This window comes from Neopelma chrysocephalum, unplaced genomic scaffold, assembly GCF_003984885.1.
Source record: "Neopelma chrysocephalum unplaced genomic scaffold, ASM398488v2 Primary Assembly neopelma1_361, whole genome shotgun sequence".
NCBI classification, from domain to species: Eukaryota; Metazoa; Chordata; class Aves; order Passeriformes; family Pipridae; genus Neopelma; species Neopelma chrysocephalum.
This window is the reverse complement of record NW_020898025.1, coordinates 1,016,568-1,037,797: the sequence shown is the minus strand read 5'-3', so window position 1 is coordinate 1,037,797 and position 21,230 is coordinate 1,016,568. Positions and strand designations below refer to the sequence as shown.

General features: G+C 51.5%; 1 protein-coding gene across 2 annotated transcripts in view; it reads right to left on the bottom strand.

Annotated features, from left to right (window-relative positions):
- Positions 1–2,345: 2,345 nt before the first annotated feature.
- The window catches only part of RPS6KA1 (ribosomal protein S6 kinase A1), a 38,866-nt gene continuing 19,981 nt past the window's right edge, over positions 2,346–21,230 (bottom strand). For both annotated transcript variants that reach the window (XM_027706057.1, XM_027706058.1), the window contains 21 exons: positions 19,194–19,247; positions 14,511–14,627; positions 13,310–13,391; positions 12,976–13,056; positions 12,340–12,419; positions 11,654–11,760; positions 10,642–10,679; positions 10,382–10,524; positions 9,776–9,846; positions 9,444–9,532; positions 9,165–9,229; positions 8,155–8,257; positions 7,457–7,578; positions 6,878–7,003; positions 6,216–6,305; positions 5,602–5,760; positions 5,230–5,391; positions 4,575–4,651; positions 4,312–4,429; positions 3,769–3,906; positions 2,346–3,436 (listed from right to left, as the gene is read on the bottom strand). In XM_027706057.1, coding sequence (XP_027561858.1) covers positions 3,314–3,436; positions 3,769–3,906; positions 4,312–4,429; positions 4,575–4,651; positions 5,230–5,391; positions 5,602–5,760; positions 6,216–6,305; positions 6,878–7,003; positions 7,457–7,578; positions 8,155–8,257; positions 9,165–9,229; positions 9,444–9,532; positions 9,776–9,846; positions 10,382–10,524; positions 10,642–10,679; positions 11,654–11,760; positions 12,340–12,419; positions 12,976–13,056; positions 13,310–13,391; positions 14,511–14,627; positions 19,194–19,247 — 2,145 coding nt within the window. In that variant the 3' untranslated portion in view covers positions 2,346–3,313. The remainder of the gene's footprint in view (positions 3,437–3,768; positions 3,907–4,311; positions 4,430–4,574; positions 4,652–5,229; positions 5,392–5,601; positions 5,761–6,215; positions 6,306–6,877; positions 7,004–7,456; positions 7,579–8,154; positions 8,258–9,164; positions 9,230–9,443; positions 9,533–9,775; positions 9,847–10,381; positions 10,525–10,641; positions 10,680–11,653; positions 11,761–12,339; positions 12,420–12,975; positions 13,057–13,309; positions 13,392–14,510; positions 14,628–19,193; positions 19,248–21,230) is intronic.

Sequence of the window (21,230 nt, the reverse complement as noted above, 5' to 3'; positions counted from 1 at the left end):
TGGCCTTCAGTTTTATAGACGGCCTAAAGAATCATGATGGGAATATTGATCGGGCCAAAATACATTTATTTATGCCCTGGTTAATTTGACAGAGGGCAGAACCACATCATTAAGGGGAAGTCACAGCTATGGTACACAGTGGGAAGAAGGGAAACAGCCTCTCAGCCTCTTTTACAGCAGAAATATTGCTGGTTTATATCCCAGAACGGGGAAGTTTAACCTTTCTTACACAAAAACTGTACTATATAGAGCTGTTCAATATTATTTTCAGGCTCTTTGACTTTGGATGCTCTTTCTGCACAGGTTAATCTCAGGTAGACTCAGCAATTTGAAGCTGGATTTTGGGATTTCTGCTCCCTTGAGCTTTCATACAGACCCACAGGACAAAAGCTTAAAGGTCAAGTCGATTATTAAACACCTGAACTAACACAAGCAGTTTTCCTTGCAAAGATTTCCTTATGCATGGAAGTTAAATCCATTTCTGCCCCTTTTCAAGTCATAACAATTTGTGATACCCTCTGTATATCCTCTTTGTCCCAAGTTACAGCCAAATGAGCTCAGACTCTTGTGAGAGCAGATCATTTGGTCCCTCCTAGACACCAGCTCCCCAAAACAGACATTAAACAGCCAACTTTCACCTCAAATAATGCAATTCAGTTAAAATAACAGTTGGTCCCAACTGTATTTTGGTAAAGGTCTAATACTGTCAGGACGAAATTAAAAAGGAAAGGAGAGAGCCCGGCCGGTCACAAACACCTGCAGTTCTCATACACAGAGAATTCAACAAGTCCATTTTTATTGAGCACTGGAATTAAAAAAGGTAACAGCACTTGGTTGATTTGGAACTAAAAATCCAGACTTATTTTTACATATGGATCACTCAGAACAACGTGGGTAAAAGCACCCTGGAGGGGAAGGTGTAGCCCTTCTTGTTTGCTCTCTGCTGCAGAGGGATGGAGGTTCCAGAAGCTACAGCTGCACCAAACACAAAGTTCTTCTGACTGAAGAACCCCAGTGAGGTGGAGGGGTTGGGTGCCCCAGGCACTGGGGTTGGATGCCCCAGGTATCATCTCGTGGCCCACGGAGCTCTCACACCAGCACAGCACAGGGAGGATTGAGCAAATGTTTTTCCTGACTGATATTTGAAAACATTCGCAATTTCATACAAACAACCTTCCAAGCAGGACAAACATTTGGTTTAAGACCCCCCTAAACCCCAGAGCTGAAGACCCTGACGGTCCATATCAAGAGGCTGACAGGGAATGTTGATTCCCACCAATATATCCAGCCCCATCCATCACTCCAGGCCTTCCCTGGAAATACAATGTAGGAAGTATTCTGAAAAACTGCTGAGGTGTCCACTTCAATCCCAACTTCCACCTCAGCTCCAGAAAGATGTTTATAATTATTGTCTTGGTTGCAACAGATTAAATTAGCTAAAATTAGCACACCACTGGCACAAGAGTTACTGTGGAGTTGTAGGGAAGAGAGGTGAAAAGAAGTATTTTTAAGGAAGGCATCTTGGATAATGGTGTCCCCCTCCCCAGATCTCAGCAAAACATTTAATCTATCTCTGCTGGGGTCAGTGGCAATACAAGTAAGAGGATCCACCGGGAACTGGTTCTGGCCTCCTCCTCTCAGCAGCACTGGACACTCAGGCTGTACTTGGAATAGAGAAAAAGAAAAAAATTGTGACTATTTCAGCTTCTCACTGGCTGCTCCAGGGATTAAACCAGGACCTGCTTGGATTAGGGTAGAGGAGGAGAGAGCTGTACTTCTCAGATAATTCTTTTTACGCAATTCTCCATTTTAAAGCCAAGTGGGACTAAGCAAAAAAGAAAGTTTCCTCTCTTGTGACATGATCAGCTAAAAGTAGGAGAAATTCACAGGAGAATCTTTGCTGGCTTCAGTCACATCCTCGAGCTCGTGAGTCTTTGCAGCCCTTGTAGCAACCCTGCTCCTTCTCCCAGGAAACTGCCACCAGGGAACCAGGGAGCTCCAGCAATTCCCTGCAAGTCAGAATGGGGCAGGAATTTATTTCTAGCACAGTTTGCCTCCAAGTGTTGGTTTCTATTAGCACTAAAACGTCCTGAGAGTAAGAAATTCCCTTCCACATCCTGCCACCTCCTCGTTCCGTGGCTGGTTCTAATCACTTCCCACTGTGGAGTGAGGTGTTGCACCTGAGAGGAGGTGGCATGAGATGCAGCCCTGCTGCTGGTTTTCCCACCACAGGGCCCGATGAAAAGCTTTGCAGCTCTCCCAAAAGGCAGGCAAGGAGCACTGTCCCCACACAGTGCAGGGAAACGACCGGATTCTGCAGCTAAAAGTCAGTCAGTAACGTAAAGTCACCTGAATGACACGTTTATTGTACGAGTCGGAAAGAAACCCTGAGTTACCAAGCTGGAGAACAAAGTTAAATTAAAAAAATAAAGGATGGTTTTGTTCAGAGGTTCCTGCTGACGGGAAAGGAAAACCCCAACATGGTAAAAGCAGCAGCCAGAGCCAGCCCAAAGCCTCGGCTTTGCCAAGGAGAAGGTTCCGTTGTGGTCCTCACCTGCCCAGGTGATGGGAGAACACAGACATGGGAGGGCAGAGGGAAGGAAGGAGCCAAACCTAGCAGGTGTTCTGGACAGGTGAAGCATCTAAGGGAGGGTTTGGAAAACCCATGGTTTATTTTGTTCAGAGAACTGAACTGCTGGCTGGGCTGGGGGAGCGTGGAGAGAGGGAGAGACAGAGGCTGGAAAATCGACCTCACGTGGAACACGTGCACAGAAAGTGAAGGGGAGGGAAGTCCTTTAAGGACAAGAGCACTGCTGGCTGGGAGGCTGCAGGGTCGGCTTTGGGAAGGGCATCCAAAGGTTCAAGGAGGGAAAAACCCCAAAGCCTAAACCCCAAACGTGATACAGTCTTCTGGGTGCAGTGGAGCTGGAGAGGAACAATTCCAAGAAATGCTGTAGCAACAACAATTACACAGGGAAGGGTGAAATCAGAGCTGCTTTTTAGTGCCACTTGACATCAGTTATACATTCTACAGTATACAGTAGAATATCAGTTCTCATATACAGATGGATGTCTTTAAAAATCGACAATTTACACTTCAAAAAAGTTTTTCAGTGAAGTTCTTTCAGCAAAGATCACTCCACACGACGAGAAGCCAGTCTTTCAGGAGCAGGGAGGCACTTGGCCTTTTGAGAGCAAGCCCCCAAGGGAGCTCCAGTGCAGATACTGACTGTCCCCTGTCCCCATCTTCCACAGGTGTGCAAAATCCAGTGCGTGCCTGCACTGTGTGGCTGCAGCCCAGCCCAGCCCGGCTTCACAGGGTGGTGGAGGGAAGTTTCTTCACCCGCCTCTGTGCCAGGATGGAGAATTCAATGGGCTTCAGCTGAGGGCCTGGCTTGGAGCTGTTCAGTGCAGAGTATGTGGCAGCCATTGCACCCTTGGAGAAAGGGAGGAGAGAGGTAATTTAAGTGTAGAAATCATGTAGGTGTAGAGGAGCTATTTCAGACTCATGGCTTTACAAGATGCAGCCAAACCCACAAACAAAGCCAGAAGCATCTTTCTTATTTCTTTAAATCTCCCTCCTGCACTGATATGCTGTTCAAGAACCTCCCTTTTTTATCTCCCCACAAACTCAGCTTGTCTGTATTCCCTCCCCTGCCCCACACCTCTCCAACCTGCCATCCTGCTTTCCCACCCCACCATTGCCCGACTTGGACCTTTCCCAAGGTACATGAGGAACCAGCTGAAGGCTCAGCCCAGACTTTGTACCTTTACAAGCTGAATATCCTGGTGATTGAGCTGGCTCTGGGGTAAGCTGTCCTTCTGGGTTATCCACGGATGCTGCAGGACCTGCTTGGCAGTGAGACGCTGGTGGGGATCTATGTGGAGCATCTTTGATACCAAATCCTAAGGGCATCGTTTGGAAAGTCAGACTTTAGAAGATTTCATGCTTTAAATGCAAAAATACCACCTGTCTGCCCCCAAATTAGGTTTTAAATTCAGAGGCCAAGTTTAAAGTCCCCAGACATCAAACTCTTTTTGTATGAAATATGTTTTTGGCAGGCCTGGGAGGTATAACACAGCAGCAAACCCCACACAGGTCAGGCACGAGGTTGGTTTTCCATGCAAATATTCACAGCTAGAACTAAAATGAAGCTGCTGTGTGGAAGGCAGACATGGGGGGGGAAGCTACACTGCTGGTTTTCTTCTCTCTCTTGTGTCCTCCCTCCCCAGTCTGCTCTAAACTTGCCTCACTGCAACTGGCCGCGCTTGACCCCAACTCCTGAATGTAACACAAATATCAACCCCTACCTTGGCCATGTCAGAAATAGTGTCCCAATTGCCTCCACTGATGGAGAACTTCCCCCCACCTATCCGGGTCAGGATCTCTTCTGGAGTGTCACTGGGACCGTTTGCAAATGGAGTGCAGCTGGGGAGAGAGGAGAGGAGAGAGCACTGGATTTACTGGCCCGGGACAGAGGCAGGGAGCACCACTGGGCAGCAGTGACTGAGGAGAGTCCTGCTGCCAGTGCAGCAGCCCCAGCCCTGCCTTCCAGTGGGACAGAGCCACTTACCCAGCGAGCATCGTGTACAGGAGAACCCCCAGGCTCCAGATGTCACAGCCCTCGTCGTAGCCTTGGCGTTTCAGTACCTGAGCAGAGCAAAGGGAAAATAAAGTGTGTTTTGTTCTTGTCGTTGAGCTCATTTCAGAAGAGGGGGCTTGACCTGGCTGCAGTCCATGTGCAAAGCATCCAGAGCCCGACAGGACAGAAAAGTCTTGGACTGAAGATCAGGATTCAAATCGGACTTTGGTTTCATGGAGTAGAGGAACCCCTCAGGCACATCAAGAAAGAAGCCCTGTTCCAGTGTGGTGACACTGCATGTGTGCTCCCATGCCATGCTGGCTCTGCTTCTTTCTTCCTCGCCAAGATAACTGAATGGAAAATCATCCCACCTCTTTTAACAAGTCACTTAATGAGGAAGGGAAGCAGCCTGGGAAATCACTGGGATTTTAAAGTCTCAGTACCCTAAGCAGACCTCTCATGAGGGCAGTGCAGGTTGGAGGACTGTAACTGCACTTGGGATCTCCTATTTGTTCATTATTACAAGTTGGATCTCTGTAGTTCCCTCTTCCAGGGCAGGCTGGAGTTGGGAATGGGGCAGATCCACTGTGCCAAGTGGGAGCACAGGAACAAGGGGGCTGCCAGAGAGTCTCAGGTCAGCACTTACCTCAGGTGCCACAAAGTTGGCCGTATAACAGGGAGTCATGAGCAGCCCATTCTCAGCCCTCAGCTGCTTGGCAAAGCCAAAGTCACAAATGCGAATACTCTCGGGGTTTCCCGACTTGTCCACATAGAGAATGTTGCTGGGTTTCAGGTCCCTGTGAACCACCTGTGGAGCAAAGAAAGGGCCATTCTCACATCCCAGGTAGATAAAGGTCTGAAAGCTGCCTAGGACACTCAACCCCTGCTCTGGTCCCACATCTGCTTTGCCAAGAGAGCAACACCAGCAAGAAATAATTGTCCTGACGGGCAGAGTTGCTCCCTGGAGGAGAGGGAGCACAGTGTAATGCCAGAGAATTCCCAGAAAGACCATACTCACCCCTTGGGAATGCAGATACTCCACTGTTTTACAGATCATGTGCAGGACTGAACTGGCTTCCCTCTCTGAGAAAAACTTCTGTCTGAGGATTTTATCCAGCAGCTCCCCTCCCCTCATCAGCTCAGTCACCAGGTACACGAACTTCCCGTCGTCATACACCTTCCAAAGAACACGTGGAGAGGGGATTAACCAAAAAGTGCTTCCAGAGCTTCCCTTTTGTGCTTCTACCTCCAAGAAGCAGAGATCAGCAGAGGCGGCTCTGGGTATGCTTTGCCACCCCAGAACCATGGAATATCCTGAGTTGGAAGAGACCCACAAGGATCATCAAAGTCCAGCTCCTGGCCCTGCACAGAACAACTCCAGGAATCCCACCCTGTCACTGAGAGTGTTGCCCAAAAACTCCTGGAGCTCTGGCAGCCTTGGGGCTGTGCCCACTGCCCTGGGGAGCCTGTTCAGTGCCAACCACCCTCTGGGGGAAGAACCTTTCATAACAGAGACAGAGCGACACATCGAGCTGGGCTGTTGGGCCACCCGTGCTGGAGCTGAAATCTGCTCCCTGAGCAGCCTGCACTTCCTAAACCAAAACACAGGGAAGTCATTCAAGCCACACTCACATCTTTCAAGGTGATGATGTTTGGATGCTGCCCGTACCGCAGCAGGATTTCTATTTCCTCAGAAGGGTCTCGCTTGCTCTTGTCAATCATCTGCAGGAGTAAGGAGAAGCAGCATTAGTCATAACAGGGTGAGAAAGGGGCCAGGACAAAGCACACAAGCTGAGTTTGGGGCCTTGCAGAGCTCCTGTGCCATATCTGCTCCCCTGCTCTCTGTAGCAGTTGGAGAAGGGGAAGCTGCCTCATCAGTTCTGTGTTCCTAATCCCCAAAGTTTTATGTCTGTTGTATTTGTTAAGATCTCGTGTAGCCACAGCTTTGCAAGCAAAGGTGAGATGCTCTCCTCCCTCTGAGGGAAGAGAATGCTGCTCCCTGCTATTCCTAGGGAAGTGCAGGTACATGCACAGGAGCACAGACATTGTCCTTTTAGGCCCTACACGAGCAGGGAAAGCAATTTCACTCCTGGATGTTATTTTGCTCTTCATGGGATGAGCAGAAATAGAATCACAGAATGGTTTGGGTTGGGAGGGACCTTAAAGAACATCTAGACCAGGCTGCTCCAAGCCCCGTCCAACCTGGCCTTGAACACTTCCAGGGATGGGGCAGCCACAGCTTCTCTGGGCAAAAATCTAGCAGGGGAGCTCAGTTCCGAGGGCAGGGCTCTGACCTTGACTGCGTACTCCATGTTGGTGGCTTTGTGGATGCAGCGTTTGCAGACGGAGTAGGAGCCGACGCCGATCACCTCCTTCACCACGTACCCGTCGCTGAACTGGACGTTCTTGCCGTGCAGCTGCTGCAGGAGCAGAAAGGAGAGATGAGCTGGGAGGGTTCAGGGAAGGGTTTGTGCAATGTGATGAGTTAACTGGCAGAGCTGGCAGACTGTCTGCTACATCCCACAGCTTCTCCTCCCGGCTGGGAGAGGGAGGAGAAGAGAACAAGGCAGATATAGGTCAGTGGGATAACACTGTCTGCCCTGAGCACGGTGTGTTTGGGTGGCACCTTCAACCCACAGGCATTTACAGACCCCCACCAGCACAGATCCACCTGGGGAGAGGAAAAGCCCCAGCCCCACGTTTTCCTGCCAACCTGTGCACAGTGTGACAGTCAATGGAAATGAAAGAAAAACAGGATGCAAGAATTCCAAACAGACACCGCCTCGGGCTTCCTGTCAGAGCTGCTCTGGGCGGTACAGACCTGGAGTATCTCTGCACTTTCAAACAGTTGTTTCAGTGTCTCCATTTCTTACCTGCACAACCGAATGCAGGGGTGGCTGGGCAGGTTTCACCTGCTCTATCAATCCGGGCGCCACGAAACTGAAGCCTCGGAAGAGCTGGTGGGCCCCTGCACTGGGGGGGACACCTGGGGAATCTGCAACAGGAGTGGAAACACAGCTTGAAGAAGGCTGGTTCTGCAAGCCTTCCCCTTGCTCCCAGGAGCTACCGCTGATGCTGAGTTTATTCCAAACAAGAGCCACACCAGCAGCACCCAGCTTACCCCTAACACCCCACAGAGAATCATGGAGTCATCCAGGTTGGAAAAGCCCTCTAAGATCAGCGAGTCCAACCATTCCCCCAGCCCTGCCAAGGCCACCACTAAACCGTGGCCCCAAGTGCCACATCCACGTCTTTTAAATGCCTCCAGGGATGGCTACTCCACCAGGGTGCCAGGGTTTGACAACCCTTTCCACGAAGCAATTTTCTTTAATATTCAACCTAAACCTCCCGTGGCACAACTTGAGGCCATTTCCTCTTGTCTGACTTGTGAGAAGAGCCCGACATCTCTATGGCCGGGCCACCCCCTCAGTGCTGGAACCATCTGAGCTGGCAGCACCAGCCCGAGGCAAACCTTGCCCTGCAGGCACCAGATGCTCTGCGGTGTTAAATATTAAACCACAGAGCATCATCTCACACAGGAAACTCTGGCTTTGTGTGAAGTCACACAAACCTTTCGGCGTGCGCGACGTAAATTCTGTGTCAAAATAGAAGGTGTCGTCTGGCTGGCCCACTGCAGGCTTGAAGGGGGGCTTGATTTCCCTGCGGTACAGCTTCTGCAAAACACAGAGAGTGCTCTGACAGGTGCATCCTTCCAGAGGGTGCCAAGGCTGGCAAGGAAAGAGATTTTGTGAAACTCCCTGGCTTAGCATTTAGCTACAGCTCAGCAGCCTGAGGGAGGACTTCTCGGCTGGTGGGTTGCTTTTGAGTCAGTTTGTGGAGAAATATTACACGTTACATCATATATTAAGTCAAGAAAATAAGTGTTCTATAGGCAACTTGCCCCCACTCCAAGTGCAGCATCCATAAAGTATTTTCCTTGACAGGCTCTCCCACCTCCTCCTAACTCCCATTAGGGCTTTGCTGACACGTATTTCCCCAGGGATGGCCAGAGGAGATGCATTAGGAGGACATTCATATCCCAAAACTCCCACAAGTGCCTTTTTAAATTGCTTCCTGAAGCAAAAATTGAAAATAAGCTTTACTGGCATTGCTGGAGGGTCAGTCTAGCAGCTTGCAGGGACCTTGGAAGTATTAGGAGGGATCTTCAAATCCCTTACCGAGTAAGGGAAAACAGGGAAGAAACAAAATTGTGTGGCAAAGTAGGGAGTTGGGAAATGCCAGTTCAGTGATGGCCCTGATTTCCTTGCCAGGAACGTTTCCCTGATTCCTTCCCACTTAGTGCATGACAAACCTTGTGCCAAACCCCAATTAAAACCTGCACTTCTCTGCTGACAGATGAGTAAATTCAATCTGAGGTGAGGTGACAGGCAACCCAAGTATGCAACAGTTCTGTGACAAACAGAATTTTAGTTTCGGGAAGGATTATTGGAATGGATGGGGACAGGGGCTGGTGCTCTCCCATGGCTGGTCAAGCACCATGACCACGCTATTCCTGCTGCCAGAAGTGAATTGCTGGTGCTGAATGGTGAAGAAATCTGCTTTTATGTTCCCAATACTCACGTTCCAGTCAATGGTGGAGTAGAAAGGATGGCGCTTGATCTCTTCCGCCCCATCCGGTCCAGAACCTGCAAGATGCACCACGGAGCACGTTGCACTAAACCCCTGACAGAGTGAGGGTGACTGTCGTGGACACAACACAGCCAGGGGTGATGGAGAACTTGGCTGCAACTAACCATTAACTGAGCACAAGTGTGAACACGCTGCTGACCCAGGAGGGTGAGAGAGGCCCCGATAGGGCATCAGGTGTATTTTAGAAGGAAAACAAAACATTTGTCTTACCTAATCTGTTGGCTGGATTCCTCTTGAACAGGGCTCTCAGGAGGCTCTGTGCCTCGGCACTCAGGAACTGTGGCATGCCCAGCTTCGCTCTGGGAAGGAAGTTTTGCAATCAGCTGCAGGTTTAAAGAAGTCAAGCCACAGGCTGACTGCAGCACCTCCACCCCCAAAAAGCACAGTCATCCCCTTGGCATCTACACTGCACCCTTCTAACTAACTGTTGGTAGGAAGCCGCTTGCCAAATAACGCCATTAAATTGCGAGAGCCCCCAAATTGCAACACGGCTCAAAAAAGCAGCACCTCCTATGCAGGCAGGAGAGAGAAACTCCTCTTACTTGAGGATGAGGGTCATGGTCTCCTTACGGTCCTTCCCCTGGAAGGGCAGCGCACCGGTGAGCATCTCAAACTGGGAGGGAAAGAGAAAAAGGGGGGTGGTCACATTTGGGCAAGGCTGAGGGTTGCACAGATCTCACTGCCCCTTCCTCTGCTCGTGAAAAGCTTGAGGGATCCCAAGCCTGGCTCTAACAGAGCTCACAGGCACCGTGTTTTCTCAGGAGGAGCTTTGGATCACAAGGTTTGCAGTGGGAACACGTTCAGGCCAGCGCCGGCTCCTGGGATTCAGCAGCTGCCAGATGGTGGCACCAGATCTGCACGGACACCCACATCCCGGCGCTGGGGTGGACACGGGCACCCCCATGTACCCCAGGAACCCCACATCCCAGAGCTCACCGGGACAGCCCCCTCGGGAGCGCTGCCTCCCACGGGAAACCCACCCAGCTCCTGGCTGGGTGCCGGGACAGCCCCTTACGGAGCCCTTTGGGGAGCGTGGGGAACACCCCAGGTCAGCAGGTCTGGCAGACACACAGACCCGTGTCTGGGTGTTCCAGAGCTGGGGCAGCTGTTCCTCCCAGTGCCCACACACACGCTGGCTGGGTACGCACCATTAGGACCCCGTAGGACCACCAGTCAGCGCTGTGTGAGTGGCCCTGGCGATTCACCACCTCTGGGGCCATGTACTCCACTGTCCCACAGAAGGAATAGGCCTTCTTCTCGTGGTCTATGGCCTCCTTACTCAAGCCAAAATCTACACAAGAGAAAGTCTGTCAGCACACACACCCACGTGCCCTGAGCAGTCACACAGGGAGCTCCGTACTTCAAGAAGCGACCTTGCTGGAGCCCAAGGCCTTGTGGAGTCCCTCACCTGTGAGTTTGATGTGCCCTTCTTCATCCAAGAGGATGCTACAGCAGGAATGGAAAAAACAAGTTGTTACTGTCTGCAGTGAGGGCTGGTGAGAACAAGCACAGCAGTGCTTGGTCTGAGGCGCTGCCAAAATCCAGAGGAGAAAGTTATCTGTCATATCTGGGGTATCTATCGTATTGTTAAGTTTGGTCAGTAGAAAAAGCAGACACACACACTCAGAGAGTTGAGACCAGAGTAGTCTAGAGAGCTGTCTGCCCCCTAAGCACAGCAGCCTCCTTTATTAAGGCAGCTAGACCCCACTTTCCCCACACACTTTCTGTAAACATAGTTTCTACAAAACGCCAAAGAACTAACACCTGCAATTGTGAACACAGCCAACATCTCTGTCCTTGCACATTCCATCCTGTTTATCTCCTTTCTAGTCAACTCCCTGATTCTCAAGGCTGCTCTGTCTATGGGAACAGTTAATTAACTTCACTGTTCTCATGGGAATGGCCCTATACCATCCCATATTTTAAGCTCGTCAACCTCCAAGGGCTCAGCGGACCCGCCGCCTCCCCCCACAGTTATCTGTCCCTTCTCCCAGTGCTTTAAGCTCCACCACCAAGACATAAGTGGGACCAGGAGCAGCTCCCTTCTCTCTACATCCTCAGCTTCACATTGAACAAATGACCCACACACATTGCACTCGCTCTGGTCCCCACATACCCCAGGCAAGGAGAACCAAGCCATGCAGAGGCCCAGCCTGGTGCCTTCTTCCCCCAAAGGCTCTCAAACTGCTTAAAGCAGGAGCCCAGAGGCTGCCAAGGATTGCTGTTCACACACGTGGTGCACACATGCTGCCTCCTGGCCACAACCACTGATCTGAGGAGCGGCAGCCTTGGATTGGCACTGCCACCTCCCATCTGCCCGGCCCTGGGCCGTCCTCCAGCCCTGCCTGTGTGGAGGGCTGGCTACAGGCTCGAGGCTGGATGCAGGACTGGGATCCCTGGCTCAGATGGGCCACACGTACTTCTCTGGTTTGAGATCCCTGTATATGATCCCCAGGCTGTGCAAATGGTCCAGTCCCAGCGCCAGCTCCGCCAGGTAGAACTTCACATCCTCCTCGGTGAACATCACCTGCAGGGAGGGACAGGAAGAGGAGAGGTGCTGGGGTCACAGCGCCAGCAGTGAGACCCTTCACGTCCATGCTGCCCCCTCCTGCTGTTTCTAAGTTTCCCAGAATTCGCCCCCCATCCTTAAGTATCCATTCATGGAATGACAGAATGGTTTGGGTTGGAAGGGGGCAGGGACGACTTCCACTGTCCCAGGTTGCTCCAAGTCCCATCCAACCTGGCCTTGGACACTTCCAGGGATGGGGCAGCCACAGCTTCTCTGGGCAACCTGTGCCAGGGCCTCACCACCCTCAAAGGGAACAATTTCTTCTCAACATCTAATATAAATCTCCCCTCTTTTAGTTTTTGTTATTAACATGATGCCCAGCAGAAGCTGCTGCAGAGGTGAGACCTGCTGCCTGTGCTGCTGCTTTCCTGCCAGAACACAGGATTCCCAAAACACCCTCTCCCATTGCCAGCTGTGGACTAGCAGCAGGTTGGAGGCTGTTTCCACCCCTCTCAAGGGTGAGTCCCTTCTCCAGGCCATTAAGCACAGATGAACTGGGAGCCTCAGCAACCCACCAAGATGCCAGAGCATACCCACCTCTTTGGAAAGCCGAGTAAAAAGGTCACCTCCTCTGAGGAAATCCAAGATGAGGTACAGCTTCCCCTCTGTCTGGAATGCTGAAACACAAGCCGGAGAGGGAATCAGACCCCTCCACTGAGGGAAGGCTCCGTGGTGTTCCATTAATCACTTAAATCCCAGTGGCTCCAGTTGGGCAGATGCCCTGCGTGGTTACGGGGTTAAACACAGGTAGGGCTGATATCTGAGGTAAAGGAGATGGCCTGTCTGTGCTGCTGAAATGGGAGCTCACCACAGCACTCTGGCACTGCAGAAAATCCTCCTTTTATGGGGGTCTGGTTCCCTTCCAGCCCTACGGAAAGGGCTGTTTTCCCAGGAGAGGCACTGGTCACTTCACAGCGAACAAAGCTGACTCTAGCTTGATTAGTTAACTCTGCTTTCTCAGTTTCTCCCGATTTAATGTTTTAATCTCAAGGATTTGATGTTTCAACATCTTCTCCTGGTCTGTTCTCTGTTCCCCATTCAATAGCTGGAGCGGGCACGGGACCACAGACCCTTCCAGGAAAGGATTTGTGTTAAGGGGATTGCGTTTAAAAGCAAAGAGTCTGTTGGAGCCTGCAGCCCCTCTCCCAGCATCCCAAACAGCTCCACACTCACCATAGTGGAGTTTCACCACGAAGGGATGGTTCACATCAGCCAGGATGTCCCTTTCTATCTTTGTCCTTAGTCGATCACGCACTGTGGGAAGACAGGAACAGCTCAGACACAGAAAAAGCCTCAGAGTACCCCAGACTTGTCCTCAGCCTTAAGCCCCTGAGCACCAGGCAGCTTGAGCCAAGGGTCTGTTGCAGATGGAGAGAAAAGGAGGCTGTTTGGCTGGGATAAAGATGCTCCTCTTTTACCTAAACCACCCCGGGACTGCTGTGACATTTCCCCAGTGCTCTTTAAGTCAGGGAGGATCAGAGCATCACAGTAAGAGTCTCCTTCCTACCTTTCAGTGTCGCCTTCTTGAGCACTTTCATGGCATAGAGGTGGTTGCTGTCTGGAGGTGTTATTTTTCTCACCAAGAAAACCTGAGGCAGAAGAACAGCACACTCAGCAAGCACTAAACACTGGCAGTAGGAGCTGGATGCCTCCCAAAGTGGCAGACCTCACAGTAACCCTAAAGAGCAGCTGTACCTCCTGTGAAACCCCGTGGGGTTTTCAGGGAAGTGCTGTGTGTGGACTCCTCTCACCCCCCACCTCCAGCCATTGCAGCATTTGTGTTTTCGTGCTGCACTTCCCTCCTCTTGCCTTCCACACCTCCTGCTCACTCCTGCAGCTCCCATGGGGCTCTGGCTGATGCCTGGGAGCTGTGACTGGAAGCACTGATGCTTCAATGTACCACAAATCCTGCTGGTTTGTCAGTCAGATCAACTCCTTATTATTCAGGTCCTGCATCCTCTGGATTTTTACCTCCTTCCTCTCCCTGGTGTCTCATTCTACCTGGTTTTAGGCAGCTTCAAAAACACACCACCTGCAAGTGGTGGCCTTGGCAGTGTTACTGGTTGGACTGGATGATCTCAGAGGTCTTTTCCAACCCAAATGATTCTCTGATTCTACAAAGCCACTGCTGCATTTGCCCAGGAAACAGCACACAGTCCTGTCCAAGCCCCCACTGTCAGCTGATAACTGATTGACATGAAGCTGATTTAATGTGCCAGCAGATGGTCTGTAAGAGACTGGATTATTTACATGCTGAAATAGATAAGAGTTACAGGCTACTTCCTTCCTGCTTCACAGAAGGGAAACTGGACCATAAACAGGGACTAGAACCAGTTCCTGGCACACAGTTCTGAGAAGGGAGGAACATGCCTGAGCCCTTCAAGCCCTCAGTTTGACTGACAGTTTGGCAGGCAGCTAAAGAGCTGCAGGAGGCCCTTCTGCCCTGTGTGACACCTGCGTTCACGAGCAGGACATTCCTGCTCTCCTCCTGACCATCTGCAAAAGGAAATACAGGGCAGTTTGGACATTCCCTTAGGAAAGGCATCACTACAGTCACCTTCCAGGTTAGAAGCACCCATTTGCTCAGTTGGGCTCATCCATCAGATTTCCATAGTCCAGTGGGAACCAGGAAAGTGGTTTTGTTGGGGACAGTCCCTTCTGTCATCAAAATCATTTCTGTCGTGGCATATGGGACAGAGTGATCTCACCTTGCCAAAGGAGCCCTGTCCCAGCACCTTCAGGAGCTCGAACTGCGAGGGATCAGCCTTCTCAGAGCCTTCCTTCACATGGTGTGTGATGTTGAACTCCTGCACAACACCTTCACCCTGGAAAAGAGGAGACACGGTTGGCCGGGACTCCTGAACCAGGGAAAGCAGCCCTATCGGATTATGGAGCAAGGACTGTAACCACAGTAACCACGTCTGAGAGAACCATGAAAGCTGGTGCTTGTCACAGGTATCGACATCTGGAATAAATAAGTCAGGGGCAGGTAGCACCAGGCAGCCTTGGCAAACTCCCCGTGCTCTCCCGCCGGCTCCGCTCACTGCGGGTGCCGCGCTGCTTTGAACTGCATTTCAGAGGAGTGCTTGCAAAGCACCTCCCTTTTTAAGGCACTGGTAGCGAAAACAGGAGTGTTTATGCCACTAAAAATCCCACAACATACAAAAAAAATACGGCACTGTTGTCAAAACAGGGCCAGGGCTGGCAAAAATCAGACATGTTGGAGCCCATCTGCTCGGCAATCTGAGCAACTCTGCAACATAAGTCTTAGTGCATCTTCAGCACATACAGATGATGCTTTAACAGACTCAAGGCTTCAAGAAGATTGAGGGGAAGCCAAGGTCTCTGGCACATGTTTTGTTTAAAACACATTATTTTACTTAAAAAAAAAAAGAAGAAAAAATAGATTTAATCAGCATGAATAGAATAAACTCATCAATGGCGCTAGGCCAGCACTCCAGCACAGCCACAGACCCTGAGGTGATGCTGCAACACCTCGTGTTCCCAGCAAACCTTTTCCATACCTCTGATGACTGAAGCCCCCAAAAAAACCACCTTGTGCTGCTTTCTATTGCATCCCAAATACACTGAGACTTTTTATACTATTAGTCTTCCATCTGTGCCTTTCTCTCTACTTCTCTTTATCATGCCCAGTCAGTATATCTGAACTTGGATTTCCTCTGAGCTTGACCTGTTCCAGCCCCTCTCCAACAGGGCAGGCTGGACTCAACTTCCCACTCCTACAGACGTGACTCTTACTCAGGCCATAAATCCCTTGTAGCTGGACATCTTGTAGGGGCAAGTCCAGGCTCCTGAGCACTTCCCTCCCACGTTATCCAGTGCAGATATGGCCTGGTTGCTTTTTGGACTCAAAGGTCAGCAGTTATGTTCCAAAGTGCATTAAGCTCGGTTCTCCCTGACCCTTGGGCAGACATGACCATCAGAGGCTGCAGAAAGTTCCAGCTACTATTTCGTTTTTCCCCTTGCAGAGTTGGGGGGAAGAAAAGAAATTACACTTTATTTACTAAAATTACTCAGACACTTGGTTAGGAAGCACCTAATCAAAACAGCTTTTCAACCCAACAGGAACCAAGTGCCAGGCCCTGCCTCTCCTCTGCCCCAGCCCAGTCCCCACCCTCCCAGTGCCTGCGGATGTGGTTGCCCACCTGCACCGAGCACCCTTCCCTCCCCGCTCCCAGGCTGGGCTTTTCTCTAGCTTAGGAAGTGGCCCTGTTTCCATGGTGGTGGCTTTGCTCTCTGCTGTGTTCCTCAGACACTCAGAGCTGGCAGAGGAGCCCACACTCCCGAGGGGTGCAGCAGGGACAGCCCGAGCACAGGGAAGGGGCAGGGGCAGAGGAGCTCCCTGGTGTTATCCTGCCTTTCCCTGGCCTCGGTGATCACAGGGGAGAAGGATCCTATAATCCCTGCAACAACATGTTTTCATGTTCCTTATGATCTCCTGCTTAAAGCAGCCACTTTGCATTTCTGGTTTCGTTTGAAGGCTTAGTCCCTGCAGAAAGCTGCCATGAGAAACAGCTTTGCACCTCTGGCCAAGAGCTGGAGCAGGAGCCAGCTAAGAGGTCTCCTCCTGCTGGTCCAGCTCTCCAGGGAGTGACCCCACAGCAGGGAGAGACCCAGGGAGGGGACCAGTGGAAGCTGTGGGTTCTTCCCCTCCCTTCATCTTCCTGAAAACACTAAAGAGAAACCAGTTCTGCACATCACCAGCAGCTGTATGACCACACACACACCTATGCTGAGAGGAACATTTAAAGTGAACTCCTGTATCCACCTCTGAGGTGTCTGGACCCTCCAGGACCCGTTAGGGAGAAATTCCTCCCTGTGAGGGAAGTGAAGCCCTGGCACAGGTTGCCCAGAGAAGCTGTGGCTGCCCCATCCCTGGAAGTGTCCAAGGCCAGGTTGGACAGGGCTTGGAGCAACCTGGGCTAGTGGAAGGTGTCCCTGCCCAGGGCAGGAGGTGGGACAAGATGAGCTTTAAACTCCCTTCCAACCCAAACCATCCTGTGATCCTCCTTCCACAGCTCCTCGGGAGCAGCAGAGCCGTGTTTCCACAGCTGTGGGAATTCTTTGCAACAGCAAAACCTGGCATGTCCAACTGCAAGTGGTTTCAGCAGCCTAAGCTGCAGCTGAGGGCAGGCAGGGTTTGCATACACAGCCAGACCAAACACACCAACGAGGCCAGAAGTGGCACCAGCTCAGACACTGCTGATAGAGACACTGAGAAACACTTTGAGATGCCATTTGGCATCTTGCTGACACAAGGGAGTGTTTCCCTCCCGTGGACTCGTCCAGTAACTTGGAATTCAAAGCTCAGGACTCTGGCCAGCAGCTCCTGCAGCCTGGTTAGCAGCACACCACAAGTGTCCAGCACAAAAGCACACCGAGACAAGTTTCTTCCAACGGCACCCTTAAAATACCATCCCAGAAAGCAGAGAAAGAGAAGCAAGCCAGACTGCTCCGAATATCCCTCGGGAGCATCAGCCAGCAGGAGCAAGGCAAGCAGAGGGAGGCAGGGCCGTGGTACTGACCGGGCTGGAGAGCTGGCTGGGGGCAGGCAGCTGGAGGCTGCAGGGCTTGGCTCGGTGCTTCCTCTGCAGCCAGAGGGTGAGGAACGCCCAGAGGCGAGGAAGTTTAGGGTCGCTCTCCATCCTCCCATCCCGATCCACATCGTCCAGCCCCAGGAACCGCCACCCCTGCCAGCTCCCAGGGCTTTGGGGGGGGCTCGGGGTGCCGGATGAGGAGATACAGGTGGTTGGAGGCGGTGGCAGATGCGCAGTGGGGACGAGAGACTCGGTCACACGGAGGCAGGTTCACTCTCCCACTCCCCAGCAACAGCTCTTGTGGTTGGGGCTTTTTTCTTTTTTTTTTTTTTTTGTGGGGGGGTTTCCTTTTTAAAAAAATAATAATCTCACGGCTCCTCGTTCGTGTTTGGGTTCCCTGGCTCAGACAAGACACTGATAGAAAACACACACGGTCTAGTTAAATTGATTTCCATCTAGTGCTGCCCGAATTTCACGTCAGGCTGTGAGCTTTGAGGTATTTCCACAACAGGGCAAAACTCTGAGAAGCCACTTTTCTCTTTAAAAAGGAAGAGGAAAGCTCTTGAGAACCCACAGAGAAGTGTGACACCACCTCGGAGAGCTGCACGTCTCTCTGCTCTCACACTGGCACCGGGATGATGGGATTCAGGGTGAATCAAACCCACAGGCATCACTAGGATTTGAATTCAGTCCTTCACTTGCATTATGCTGCACGAGACTCCTTGCTGTGGATGCTGGAGTTATCTAAGAACAGCCTGGGAAGGTCCATGTGAGGTGTTTTTAAGGGCATTTCTGATTCAGAGGTTCCGACCCCACTGTGGCTCAGATTGTTGGCAGGACAGAGCAGAGGTTTTAGAGGGCTTGTTTTGCCTCCTTCCCCCTCCAAACCTGTTCCCCTTTGACCTTTCCATCAGAGCAGACAGATGTTTTCCACAGCAAGACCCTGGGGTGTGCAGGTAAGAAAGAAACCCCTTAAAATGAGTCAAAAGACACCCACACACCTTTGCAATTGGAAATAGCTCCGTGTCAGCGTTATTTCTGAATTACTCCAGAGAGCGCAGGGGATGAAAAGGGGATCTTGGTTTGGACCAGAGAGACAAATTATGACTGTCTTGCCTCCTCCACCCCCAGAACGTGCTTTTTGAGAACCAATAATGAAAGACCCAGATGACTTAATACCAGCCAGGCAGCTGGTCCCAGCTCCACGGTGGGAACCTCGGTGGCTGGTGAGGCCCAAGGAGCTGGGAACAGCACTGTGCAGCTGCTGGGTACAGCCAGGAGCCCCAAAAAACTCAAACCTCCCTCACCCTGCCACACTCTAGGGAAGGAGAAACCGTGTCCACAACGTGCTGCCCAAAGACAAGCATCACCACTTCCAGGGAAGCCTCACGCTGCTCAGTGAGGGAGAGCAGCCAGCTCCCGATAAATCCTGTCCCAGCCAAGACAATTTTCCATGTTGTGTTACAAGCGTGGGGAGAGGAGCCTCAGAAAAAGACAATAAAATTCCCCCTTGCTGTGTCCACACAACTGAAAGTGCCCACCCCGGCAGGGCGACAAGATCAGAAAACCACAGGAGACGCAAACGACAGCACGGAAAGGGGGCTGGTGTGGGGAGGAAGGAGGAGGAGGATGAAGCCAAGTCCAGGATGTCACGTGAGCCAGAGCTGTTCTCTGCACCAGCAGTCCCACAGAGCTCTCAGCCCTCAGGGGCGGGTGGCAGGAAAGGGTTTTGTTTTCAGAGAGGTCCCTGATGTGGGACGACCCATCATGGGACAAAATGCAAATGAAACAGATGAGTCTCCTTGAGGTGCCCACTGCAACGGGCTCTCCTACCTTGTCTGCTGCGTCCACGAGGTCTTTCTCTATCCAGGTGATGTCGGATTTTACCTGTGGAACAACAGACAAGCATCAGCACAGAGGGGCTGTGATATTCCATGAAACTTTTCCCAACTAATTTGTTCAGCAAGACCAGGCGAGCTGTTCACAGTCACTGGTGGTGTCCCACCAGCCACTGCTCCTCTGGATGTGGTTCTGAGCTGTGTGGTGGCTCCAGGAGAGCAGCTGGAGCCAGCTCCTGTTACATAAATTTATATTGACTGGCTTTGATAAACTCTGACAGAGCGCTCAGGACACGGTGCTGGCACTTGGTTACACATGTCCCCCAAGAATCAGGGCACCAAGGAGAGAGAATTAATTTCTGGCAGGTTGATTAATGTCTAGATCAGATTTTACTCTCTGCTACACCTGGACAAGCTCCAAAAGCATCTGTCCTGGGTCTGCAGAGAAGCTTGGCACCCCCATGGCAAAGACTGGGCTCCTCTCCTGGGCACACTCAGCAGTTTCTAAAGCAACCAGGAGGAACATACTCAAATACCAGAGCTCCCCACATCCCTTGAGGGCAGGGCAGGGCCAGCCCAGCTGCTCTGACACGTCCCCAGCATCAGAAATGTCAGTTTGTGCTGCCTCTGGGGCCAGATGTGAGTCTGTGAACCCTCATAGGGAGAGATGCAGAAGCATTTAAGGGGAGCTCAGAAGAGGACTGCTTCTCAGCTAGGAAACAGCTCCTTCTCCTCCAGTAAACTCAGACTTAAGGGCAGGAGTAAGTTTTTGCAAGGTCAGTAAGTTTTTGCAAGGTCAGTCCCCAAGCCTGGTGTATTTTGATGAAGGTACAGAGACTTGCAATCTCATCTAGGTACTCTTTCCCCTGGTTTTAGACCACGAGCCAAGTTTGAATAGAAAAATCACCCCCCAAAACCCCTCAAATCAGATTTGAAACATTTCCTCCGAGAGGTTCAAGTCTTTGGCTGTGGGTGAGATAAAACGTGACTGCAGGGAGCAAAGGGGGACTCGAGCTGTGACTTCTCTGGTGTTTTCTCAGGAAGTGTGAGAGCAGGATGGAGCCCACAGTGCCAGCAGTGACAAGTGGGTGGGCACAGAGTGACCTGGAAGTGGGACAAAAGCTACAGAGAGGGAGAAGAGAAGGAAAAGCAAGCCTTGAGGAATGGGAGGAGCCGCATGAGAACAGTGAGATTAGAGTTAGGAATTAACTGATTTTCAGCTCCAGATCACAGGGGCCCCTGCAGTCACCTCTTCTTCCTCCTCTCCACTGCTCTGCCCTTGCTGCAGGAGCAGGCAGGATCTCTTTGGGACTGGGAGAAGGTGGCTGTCCTGCTGCTGTCACTGCAGGAAGCGGATGCCGGGGCAGCTGGCTGACACATCCACCAAAACCCCAACTGAACCCCTTCCTGAGTGAAAAGTGATCACAAAAACCTCAGCAAAACCCCCCTCCCTGGGGATCCCACCCACCCACCAGGAAACCAGCTCCTTCCTGGCTCCTTCAGAGCAGGCACCAGACCCTGCCTGGGATGGGGACGGATGGATTTCATTCGCACAAGCACGGATCTCTCTGCAGGTCCATCCCACCAGCACACGCTGCTCCTGGGAGCTCCCAGCCACCTTCCATCACCCACAGCATCCAGAGAGGCATTTTACACAGATCCCTGCGCTGCTGGGAAATGGCATTTGCTGCTCCTGGAAAACAGAAGGACACCCCCAGCCACCAGCGGGGGCTGAGCCCGAGAGGTCCCTCAAGTCAGAGGAGGAGACAACTTTTCTGAACTTCCCAATGCTGCCTTCACAGGAGGCTGAGACACCTCAGATCAGGGGCTGGGGGCATGCTGAGGGGTTTTTTTTTCCCCAAGTTCAAAATACGAGTCCTCTTTCCCACTTTCTCTCCCCTTTTTTTTTTTTGAGGGAGGATTTTACAAGCCAGAAGCCAAGAGACAGGTTTGTTTTTGCTCGCGTTTTGTCACTTTGCTGGTTGAGACCGTCACATCTAAATGCAAGGAAGAAGAAAAAAAAAAAACCACC